The following is a 10,683-nucleotide window of genomic DNA, read 5'->3' on the forward strand; positions in this document are numbered from 1 at the left end:
CCTTATCAGACTCAATTCAGACGTCAGGCTGATATATATACCAATGCCTGGAATCATGGTACGAAGAGAAGCCCGTCCCAGCACTACCACTAACATGTCACTCAATAGTGAATACGCTAACCACAAGCTATTAGTTGCAAATAGAGGAGAGATTGCTGTTCGAATCATTCGAACTGCTCAACGGCTGGGTATAGCAACGGTAGCCATCTACACCTCGTCAGACGCCCTCTCCCCTCACGTCGCCATCGCAGACGAAGCCGCTCATTTGCAGAACTACACCGGCGACCAACAGCAACTAGCATCAGAATCGAAGCTGTATTTATCCAGTGCTACCATCATTTCGATATGCAAGCAGTATCGGGTTACCATGGTTCATCCAGGTTATGGTTTCCTCTCGGAGAATGAGGAATTTGCTCTTTCTGTAGAGGCAGCCCAGATGATCTGGCTCGGTCCCCAACCAGACGTTATTCGGATCATGGGTCTAAAACACGAAGCCCGGCGTCTTGCTGCGAATGCTGGCTTGCAACTCGTTCCAGGGTCTCAAGGACTTGTAAACACTCTCGATGACGCCCTAAACATAGCAAATACGATTGGTTTTCCTGTGATTCTGAAAGCGACAGCTGGGGGAGGGGGCATGGGTCTTATTGTTTGTCAAAACGTCAGCGACCTCTCCAAGTGCTTTATCAGTGCTCAAGAAAGGGCAACTGTAAGTATGATGGTTGACGCGCTTGTTGAAGCTGAATGTACATTCCCTAGTCAATGTTTCGTAATGGGGGTGTTTTTATTGAACGATACTACCCTGCAGCACGCCATATCGAAATCCAGGTTAGTATTCGTGAAGCTTGAATTCACACTATGCTACATTTCTGCATAATAGGTGTTCGGTAATGGACTGGGTGATGTGGTACACATGGGGGAGAGGGAATGCAGTGTTCAAAGGAGACATCAAAAGGTCGTAGAAGAGACCCCAAGTCCATTCGTCACAGGTCATTCAGGTAGTTATTAAGAATGTTGATGGAGTGGCGTGTGTTGATATTTCACAGGTCTTCGTGAAGATATGTGTAATGCAGCCGTGAAGCTGTGCAGAGTTATCAAATATGCATCGGCAGGTTGGACAGCCTATGATGATCGGTGGTCCTATTTTACTTATTGCAAGTCAGGTACGGTGGAATTTCTTGTGGACGATGAGTCGGGCGAGTTTTTCTTTCTTGAAATGAATACACGTATCCAGGTGCGTACAGTTGTGATAAACATCGGGAAACCGTCCTCTAATTGCATGCAGGTCGAGCACGCCATCACAGAGGCTATACATCCTGGCCTGGACCTCATAGAAATGATGGTAGCACAAGGAATTGCACAGCAGTCTGAGGCGAGATGTCTTGATCATGCGAATCAAAGCATGATGCAAGCTATCTATGACAAGAACCTTGCTGAGTCTCGCATCCACGCCATCGAAGCCAGAGTCTATTGTGAAAACCCCTCAGAAGACTTCAAACCCAGTCCAGGCATCCTACAGTTCGTGGAATTCCCAAAAGAGGATTGGCTTCGCGTTGACAGTTGGGTATGTATGTCGCTCTGTGTCTAACACTAAAGCTTCAAATGTAAATTCTGCAGGTGTCGACGGGAACGGAAGTAACTCAATTTTTCGATCCTTTACTATGTAAATTAATCGTGACTGGTTCAACACGAGAACAAGCAGTTTCAAGAATGGTCCAAGTATTGAAAGCCTGCAAAGTCTTTGGCCCGCCAAACAACCTGGCCTACCTCGCTTCAATATGTAACAGCACTGTTTTCAAAGAAGGGAAGGCCACAACACGGTTTTTGGACAACTTTGATTTCTCCCCAAGGTGCGCGCAGTTGGATATGATCCAGATGGCTCACTGACTAGTTTATTTCAAAGCGCATTCACTGTGCTATCAGCTGGTATTGAAATGACTATCCAAGATCTACCCGGCAGGCGTATCGGGCTAGGCATCCCGCGAAGCGGCCCCATGGACTCTCAGGCATTCAGTGCAGCCAACATACTGGCTGGCAATACACCGGAGATGGAAGCATTAGAGATCGTCGTCCTCCCTGGCGCCGGATGCAAGCTGAAATTCCACAGTTTCGCTATTGTAGCGATAACCGGCAAGCCAGCAACTGTGAAGATAAACGGAGAACAGGTTTCCATGTGGGCTCGCCTCGCTGTCTCCGAAAAGGCGATTCTCGATATTGCGGGCCTCCCAGGTCCTGGGTTCAGAATATATCTAGCAATCAGAGGTGGCTTCCCTGAAGTGCCACAATATCTTGGATCCAAGTCGACGTCGATGGGCCTTGGAGGCTATCAGGTGCTCCGAATTTTATATTTGGTTGAATTTAGTTTTTGCTCACCATCCCCTCAGGGAAGATCGCTTAGGGTCGGCGATCAACTTTCCTTCGGTTCGCAATCATCATCAGAGCAAGATGAAATAGATCCGATAGCCTTCTTACTCCCCAAAAGCCTCATTCCGGTCTATCCTCAAGATTGGCTTATCAACGTTTTGGCTGGGCCACATGATGATGCGGTAATTTTGACCCCTGAAGGAAACGCCAAGTTTTACTCGACGAAGTGGTCCATTAGTTCATCAAGTAATAGAATGGGGATACGGCTGGAGAGCGATCAAAGCATAGATTGGGCCCGTAACACTGGTGGCGAGGGAGGGTCTCACCCGAGCAACATTCTAGATAATGGATATGCGTTAGGGACGGTTAACGTGAATGGAGACACGCCCGTTATCTTAACAAATGAAGGACCAGACATGGGTGGGTATGTCTGCCTGTGTACCGTCGCGACTGGGGAAAGGTAAGTGACTTTCCAAATCAGGTGAGTTCTGCTCATCGGTACCCACAGGTGGAAGCTGGGGCAATTGAGCCCTGGTAGTACGGTGACCTTTCGCAAGATTTCATGGCAGGATGCACAAGTTTGTATGAAAGCTTCGCTTAGATGGATTGAGGCCGTACAGGCCGTTATCGCTGGATCTCAACCACATGCGAGCTTCATAGATGGTGCTTTGGAAGGTAGGGAATTATCCGGAATCCTGCACAGGAATGAGTGGTTACCAGGAAGTCCGAGACCTGCTGTAACGTTCCGACAGGTGCGTTCACTACATCACCGGTCATTGGTAACGGTCATATCTAAAGCCTATATCAGGCTGGCGACTCTGCTATTCTGGTAGAATATGGAGAGATGCGTCTAGATTTCGTTCTTCGAGTGCGTGTACACGCGCTGGAATCGGAAGTGCGTAAGAGGAATATTAAAGGCATATGGACGTTTGCGCCATGCATTCGATCCACGTTGGTGCGTTTCCTTTTATCGACAAATTCTCGGTCTGATCGGAGTTGTTATCAGTGCCATTATGACCCTTCGGTTATCTCCCAGGCTGACGTACTCACTGTCCTATTAAGCACAGAACGCTCATTACCGGATTCCGCATTAGACCTCCAGTTTTCTGGGCGCAAGATCACATTCCCGATCGTCCTCGACGATCAGTGGTGTCGTGATGCATTGCAACGATACATGCGAACAACCAGAAATAGCGCTGTTTATTTACCAAGCAACATCGATTACCTCGCGCGAAATAATGGTCTGGAGGGTGGTGTCGACGAGGCACTTCAGAAACTGATGGATTCTGCTTGGGTACGTGCCTCTACGAACAAACATCATTGTATTTGGGCGCTTAAATCAATCCAAAGCTCGTTTTTGGCGTCGGATTTTATCTAGCCTGTCCTTTCTTAGTTCCAGTAAGGCAATATCAATGGAATGATTTTGATGTTAATAATAGAGCAGATCGACCCACGGTGCCGTCTAGTCGGGCAGAAAATGAATCCTTCACGAACATACACTCCCGGTGTGAGTTTCATTAGTTCCGAAAAAATCAAATAGGTGATACGTCAAATTGCTACAGGGAGCGGTGGGCATCGCTGGTCCCGTGGCTGCCATTTATCCGGTCGTCTCGCCTGGAGGATATCAGCTGTTTGGACGCACGCTTCCAGCTTGGCAAACTTGGGGAAAGGGGCCTGATTTTGCCTCCGATCGACCGTGGCTGCTTCAGCCATTTGACCAGGTAGGTGCCTGGTTGATGCAGGTCCGTTGTTCGCTTCTTTACTAACGACAAACTTTCAAGGTCCTCTTCGAACCCGTCAACGAGGAACGTTATCTCGAGGTACGTCTGTTTCGCCGGAGGGATATTTCTGAGCTGACACGTCACGCAGATTGAACAAGAATTCAATGCCGGACAGTACAAATTCAAGGCAAGTGACCTCTCACGGAGTGACTTGCGGATAAAATTATATTGTAATGCGGTGATAGATCGAGCCTGCGGTCTTCTCCATGGCAGCGTACATCACATTCACCGACAGTATACAACAAGAGATTGCGGAGTTTAATCGGAAACAGGCAGAAGGAACAGCGAGAGAGGAAGCACGGTCAGTGAGGTCTTGAACGACGAGCTACAACCTATTGATTCCATGCGATGGTGTGAAGTGAGACCGAACTGTTGCGTGAATGGCAGGCACAGAAAGCGGTGAAAGCTCCACCTACGGCATTGGTGGATGATATAGGTATGGTAGTAGGGTTCGGCTGTCAAAACAATTTTAACTGACTCATCCGCAGACTTGGGACCTGGTGGCACAAGCGTCACTTCTTCCATATCAGCGTCTATTTGGAAAATCAGATGCCAGCCTGGAGATGTCATACAAACTGCCGATGACATTCTGGTCATCCTCGAAGCGATGAAGACCGAGATTAATATTCTTTCAGGAGAAGAAAATGTTGGAAAGGTAGTGAAAAGCTTGGGTAAAGGGATTAGGGAAGGAGCAAGTGTTCAAGTGGGGGACATCCTCGCATGGTTTGAATAGTTATGTGTATACTGTAAGGTTGTAAGATTAGACTGGGCACAATGAGTATTCGAAGGCAAATGTATGGCCCCACACCATACGTTCCTAACGAGTCTTGAGATCACCAACTCTCGACGTTATCTTACACAATATCCTACTCGAGTGGTGTACTTTCCAGTCACCTCCTTCCAAGCGTATGGAATTGGCATGGCTACTAATGCACTTCACATTGGGAAATGCTGGGATTATCGTCCCGTTCAAGCGGTCAGAGACAATATCGAGCGTTGTCGTCGTCGCTGTCCATTCACTGGCTGTGACGAAGTAAAGATTGAGTTCCTGCAAGCTAGGAAGGGTACCAGGTCCATCACAGAGAGCGGATACCAGCTGCCACGAAGATAAGTCGGGGAGGTAGCAATACAAGGAAATAAAGCATACCATCTCCACGTCATGCTGTGGGACAAACAATCCAATTCCATCTATAGTAAAAGAATGCAAGCGAGTGAAGAGCTTTTTCAGCGAAAGCTTGCCAACGAGCGGCGAAGCCAACGCGTTTTTTCTGACTCCAAAGGTTACGTTCTGGAGGCCAGGCAGATGCCCAAACACTTGAAGTAGAGGTTCCATGTCGAAAATTCGTTGATTGAGAAGCAAATTGTCGATGGCAAGCTGACGAAAGGCCACGATCTTCAAGACGGCCTCTACATCATCTGCCTTGAGCGAGCGCAAGAAAGTAGTTGCGATTGGTCGAAGGGTGAAGATAGTTGGAGAACCAAAGAACGCGACATTACGAACGGTCAATACTTTATCGGGCGGATCTTCTATGAATGAGCAAAGGTAGAACTCAAGGACGTCGAGCTGCTTCAACTGTGCTAGCGCTTCCCAATGATCCTTCTTCACAAAAGAAGAAGAGAAGACTACTTTTCGAATCTTGGACATGCGCGCCATTGCTTTGCAATATAACGTTGCAAACGGAACGAGGAGCCACTTCGCATCCTTGTCAAGGTTCCAAAGTTCGAAAGTGCATTCCTTGACGTATAGTGCAACTGACTTGGCTGGCTCAGTATTTGCCACGATTTGTCTGGCCCATTTCGTTTTGCGTGAAGCCTGCATCCTGTTGCCGTTGGTGTCACCCGAGAACGTGACACGTTCGAAGACACGGGGCAACGCAACGGAGCAGAAAAAACGACACACGAGTGCGAGGGCCGAGAATGTTTCAACGTATTCCTCTTTCAGTGGCTGATCGGTTGGTGCAATGAGCTCAAAAATTTCAAGATATATTTCGTTTGGGATGAGAGGCAAGGTAGTCTGACCATTCCGACGAAGAGGAGCTAATACACAAGGGGCGGGTCACGATTACAAATTGAAATTTGTTAATGGTACTCACTGGACCAGGAGAAATCCATGACGGTTTAAAATTATACGGCAGATTGGTAAGATGTTGACTAATATCAAAGACGGTAAGCTGAGTTGAGCTGGAGGACTGCTGTCAAGAATATTTTGGATACAAATACTTGGAAACAAAGACCCCAGGTCCTCTCGGTGCAAGGTCTGATTCAAGGCTTTCAGTGAGCAGTATCAGGCAATCTCGCATACTAGTACTACTTGCTCCGTGCTGCGTATCAATTAATAGACGTAGTACTTCAAGCTTCAGCTTCAAGATCCGAGTGTGCCGGATGAATCAGATGTTCGCAATTTCGTCACTTGTATACGTGATGAGGACAAAGGCTGCTACTAGTAGCTAGAAGTCTCAGCCTTATCCCAGTACTAGTATGTCTCTTGGCGCTCATCAAAGTGATTCAGATCCGCGGCAAATCTCTTGGCCAGGGATGATTCAATCGAGAACAAGAACAGCGCCGAGCGTGACGAACGGTAAGCTTCTCCACCTTATCTGATTTATTAGATAGTGCACACGAACCGGGTACAGTAAGTCTGATGGCCGGTGAGATACTACGGTTGTGCTCTTGACGTTGACGTTGAATAGCAATGGTGTGGAAGCTCGGTACTAGGCTAAGCCCAATTGTGGGTTCGTCTATCCACCAGCCAGGTGGGGAATCAATTTGCCAGTCGATTATCCAAAATGATCACCCAAAGTGGCAACCGAAGTTTCAGCAGGTTTATTTTTAAAAGCAAGTGAACATGTGCTTCAGAAAACTCTTTGAAGCCATCTCACATGGTTCATCACGGTGGCAAAGCGCAGTCTTAAAATGCCCGAGGATGATGGTGTTATTGACCAGGAACCTGTATTATCGACCAATCATTGTGCCAAAAAGGTTCCAGGACATTGTAAGGGGATCGCGGGTATCCAGAGGGCCTGTCAGAGGCCTATCGTGCGGTACTAGTGAGGTGTCCCATGAGTGAGTGTTGCATCCGAACAATATTGACGGTAAGCATATATACTAACAGGGAACTGATCGGCGGCCGGCGGAGTCAAGATCGAGATTCGCATACAAATTTACATTTATGGTAGTTTACCGGAACAAAATATTATGTTCCATGTGTATCATGATTCTGCACTTACATACTTACGAAAACCGTACAAAAGCCGGGACCACTACGATGCGTATCCCCCGGCCATTCGTCCTTCCTCACTATCATGTCGGCTTATGCTGGTCATTCCAGCACTGCTGACTCAAGCGAAAAGGTTGACTCTGAGAAGGCAGCTCGTCAGTTCATTTCCCCTTGATTCTACCAATGTTCACTGATACTCACCCCGAACATTTAGTTGCAGTCGGTGCCCTGCCCCTTGCTGATTTTGATGACCCAAACATCAACAAGGAAGAAGCCATAACTGGTATTTTAGGTTAGCACATCATATCCTCCACTAAAATTCACCCTGAACACACCCTCCCAGAGGATGACTCCCCTTATCCCGAGGTCCGATCGGCCGTATCCAATACTGATGACATGACCATACCCGTTAGCACTTTCCGCGCATGGGTTATGGGTGAGTCCAGAATCTTTTCCTACGCGTCATGTAGCTCATTACAACTCAGGCTTTTTCTGGGTTATCATAATCCCCGGTTTGAACCAGTTCTTTTTTTTCCGATATCCTTCCGTCAACCTCACTGGCATGGTTGCCCAATTGTTGTCATTCCCCATGGGTCGTCTTTGGGCAGCTGTCGTGCCTAATGTTTCGGTGTTCGGAGTCCGCTTGAACTCCGGACCATTCACGATCAAGGAGCACGTTTTAATCACCATTATGGCTACCGTCGGATGGCAATCTGCATATGCCGTACGTGCGCTTACTCGCGTTTACATCAACACAATTAATATCATCTTGCCAGACCGATATCGTTGCGGTGCAGAGAGTGTTCTACCATCAAACTTTCAACTTCAGCTGTGAGTGTATCCACAGTCTGAACGATATCTCATTGGGTCTGATATCCGCATAGATCAATGGATGTTGGTCATGTCTACCCAACTCATTGGCTTCTCACTTGGTGGTATTATGCGTCGATTCCTGGTTCTTCCTCCTTCCATGAGTGAGTCATGCCTCATGTACTTGTTTCAAGAGAATTAACACTTTCATCAGTTTGGCCCACAAATTTAGTCAACTGCGCCCTATTTAATACGCTCCATGCACAGTCGTACGCTGGTATTGGCAATCGCGGTGGTATTTCAAGAGAGCGTTTCTTCCTTTATGTCTTCTGCGGGGGATGTGCATGGTACTTTGTCCCAGGTTATCTATTCCAAGCCCTCAGCTACTTCACCTGGGTGTGCTGGATCGCCCCAGATAACATTGTCGTCAACCAACTCTTCGGCTATGAAAGCGGCCTTGGCATGAGCTTGATCACGTTCGACTGGTCCCAAATTACTTACGTTGTCAACCCACTCGCAACCCCATGGTGGAGCGAAGCAAACGTTCTCGTTGGCTTTGTGTTCTTTTTCTGGATCCTTACCCCGATCCTTTACTACACTAATACCTGGTATTCTAAATTCCTGCCTATCATGTCTCGCACGTCATACGATAACACGGGTGCCGCCTACAATGTCACTGCAATTCTTGGCACCGATGGCACGCTTAATGCCACTGCATATGAAGCATACAGCCCTCTGTTCCTGTCCACGACTTTCGCAGTATCTTACGGTCTATCATTTGCGTCGATCACCGCCACCGTTACGCACGCTCTCCTCTTCTTCCGTAAGCAGATCTGGGCCCAGTCGCGTCGCTCGATCGATGAACAGCCAGACATTCATGCACGTCTCATGGCCAGATACCGTCAGGTTCCAGAGTGGTGGTACCTTGTCATCTTCGTGGTCATGTTCGTTTTCGGCATCATTGTCATTGAAGTCTGGCCTACCGAGTTCCCGGTGTGGGGCTTCGTTCTCGCACTTTTAATTGCTTTCTTCTATATCATTCCCATTGGGATGATTCAAGCTATCACGAATCAACAAGTCGGTCTGAATGTTATCACGGAGTTGGTCGTTGGATATGCTATCCCTGGACGCCCACTGGCAATGATGCTTTTCAAGGCAGGTAGAGTCCTTGCATCGTCTAGCGCAGTCGCTGACATGCCTATCTAGACATGGGGTTACATTACCATGGCACAGGCGTTGCAGTTCGCCCAGGACTTCAAGCTCGGTCACTACATGAAAATTCCTCCCCGCACAATGTTCTTTGCACAGGTCAGCGCGGCTGTTATCGCCGGAAGCGTGCAGCTCGCCGTGCAAGCTTGGATGTTTAGCAACATCGTGGATATATGTAGCACAACACAACGTGATGGTTTCATCTGCCCCAATACTCAAGTGTTCGGCACTGCATCGATCATCGTAAGTTTTTGTCTGATCTTTACTGCGTCTTTTTGTTTATTCGAGATGGTCTGGTAGTGGGGTGTCATTGGTCCTCAACGTCAGTTCTCCCCTGGCCAGATGTATGGCGGCCTCCTTTGGTTCTTCCTCATTGGCGCCCTTTGCCCTTTCACTGCTTGGATCATTTCCCTCAAGTGGCCGAACAGCATCATCCGTTACATCAAGTGTGTATCCATTTTTTTTTTATTGCACTCGAAAAACTAACAATGAGCACATAGCTTCCCCGTAATATTCACCGGAACGTCCGGCATACCACCAGCGACTGCCGTCAATTATGTGCCTTGGGCAATCGTCGGTTTCATATTCCAGTATGTCATCCGCCGCCGCCATTTCTCATGGTGGACAAAGTACAACTGTACGTATCTTTCCCCTCCACTCCACGATATCCTGCTAACTCCCCGTAGATGTATTGGCTGCTGCACTTGACTCTGGACTCGCAATTTCTATTATTCTGATCTTCTTCTGCCTGCAATATCCGAAGAACGGCACCATTGGCGCAAACAGCGTCGCAAAATGGTGGGGCAATAATGTGTTCTTGGATACAGCAGATGGGAAAAGTATGTCTTACTACACTATCAACGGCACCTTCGGGCCATCAACATGGTAGGGAATATTGTAGTTGTACTATGAGGGTGTTATATATATTACGAATATCAAAATATTGTACATTGCAACACACAATTCATTTTTTCATGTCACAGTGCATTACTCCGCCGGCTCGGAAGGAAGGCGCACTAAACATGACTTCCTAGAGGCGAGCTCTCGAACAGTGTGAGTTCACTGACCTTCCCGTTGAGGGGAATGCTCGTGTCCAGAGAAACATGTCAAAGCCCAAACAAATCGGAGACCGGGCCGCAGCAGCGCTCAAAGTCACTGTATTCATCTCCAACGCCCAAGTCTTTCCAAACGCCAGCTGCCCGCTGCACAGGTCTGTAAAACCGAACTCTGGGAAAAAGATATCGTCATGATGATGGTCTGCAGAGAGAGAGGAAGAACATTTGGAGAAGGGAAGAAAAAAAAAGT

The 10,683-nt window shown here is 47.7% G+C and overlaps 3 protein-coding genes across 3 annotated transcripts; 2 read left to right on the forward strand and 1 right to left on the reverse strand.

Annotated features, from left to right (window-relative positions):
• Positions 1 to 94: 94 nt before the first annotated feature.
• Positions 95 to 4,875, forward strand: HD556DRAFT_1432455 (allophanate hydrolase subunit 2-domain-containing protein; the record flags this gene model as incomplete). Its single annotated transcript, XM_041305124.1, has 20 exons — positions 95 to 706; positions 757 to 825; positions 878 to 995; positions 1,044 to 1,109; positions 1,161 to 1,231; positions 1,283 to 1,561; positions 1,615 to 1,847; positions 1,901 to 2,327; positions 2,382 to 2,821; positions 2,870 to 3,113; positions 3,170 to 3,316; positions 3,368 to 3,655; positions 3,712 to 3,759; positions 3,806 to 3,868; positions 3,924 to 4,082; positions 4,143 to 4,181; positions 4,231 to 4,269; positions 4,328 to 4,443; positions 4,502 to 4,578; positions 4,631 to 4,875. The coding sequence occupies 20 exons, from the start codon at positions 95 to 97 to the stop codon at positions 4,873 to 4,875; spliced, it is 3,780 nt and encodes a 1,259-aa protein (XP_041159339.1).
• Positions 4,850 to 6,580, reverse strand: HD556DRAFT_539576 (uncharacterized protein). The gene is made up of 3 exons (XM_041310901.1): positions 6,236 to 6,580; positions 5,290 to 6,179; positions 4,850 to 5,238 (listed from the first exon to the last, which is right to left on the reverse strand). The coding sequence occupies exons 1-3, from the start codon at positions 6,252 to 6,254 to the stop codon at positions 4,960 to 4,962; spliced, it is 1,188 nt and encodes a 395-aa protein (XP_041159340.1). The 5' UTR covers positions 6,255 to 6,580; the 3' UTR covers positions 4,850 to 4,959.
• Positions 6,581 to 7,338: 758 nt separating this feature from the next.
• On the forward strand, positions 7,339 to 10,367 carry HD556DRAFT_1377887 (OPT oligopeptide transporter). The gene is made up of 11 exons (XM_041303137.1): positions 7,339 to 7,514; positions 7,574 to 7,651; positions 7,703 to 7,795; positions 7,845 to 8,083; positions 8,136 to 8,190; positions 8,244 to 8,333; positions 8,384 to 9,324; positions 9,376 to 9,621; positions 9,679 to 9,824; positions 9,879 to 10,015; positions 10,065 to 10,367. The coding sequence occupies exons 1-11, from the start codon at positions 7,445 to 7,447 to the stop codon at positions 10,265 to 10,267; spliced, it is 2,298 nt and encodes a 765-aa protein (XP_041159341.1). The 5' UTR covers positions 7,339 to 7,444; the 3' UTR covers positions 10,268 to 10,367.
• The last annotated feature ends 316 nt before the right edge of the window (positions 10,368 to 10,683 follow it).

This window comes from Suillus plorans (genome assembly GCF_016647745.1).
Source record: "Suillus plorans strain S12 chromosome Unknown HD556scaffold_34, whole genome shotgun sequence".
Classification (NCBI taxonomy): Eukaryota; Fungi; Basidiomycota; class Agaricomycetes; order Boletales; family Suillaceae; genus Suillus; species Suillus plorans.

What these genes read in the sequence shown, in the direction of transcription:
- HD556DRAFT_539576 (XM_041310901.1), bottom strand. An exon ending in CACAGCATGACGTGGAGATG is followed by an intron (nt 5,239 to 5,289) that starts GTATGCTTTATT and finishes TCTTCGTGGCAG; the next exon opens with CTGGTATCCGCTCTCTGTGA.
- HD556DRAFT_1377887 (XM_041303137.1), top strand. Translation starts at nt 7,445, where the DNA reads ATGTCGGCTTATGCTGGTCATTCCAGCACTGCTGACTCAAGCGAAAAG. An exon ending in GATGGCAATCTGCATATGCC is followed by an intron (nt 8,084 to 8,135) that starts GTACGTGCGCTT and finishes TCATCTTGCCAG; the next exon opens with ACCGATATCGTTGCGGTGCA. An exon ending in TCGGCACTGCATCGATCATC is followed by an intron (nt 9,622 to 9,678) that starts GTAAGTTTTTGT and finishes ATGGTCTGGTAG; the next exon opens with TGGGGTGTCATTGGTCCTCA.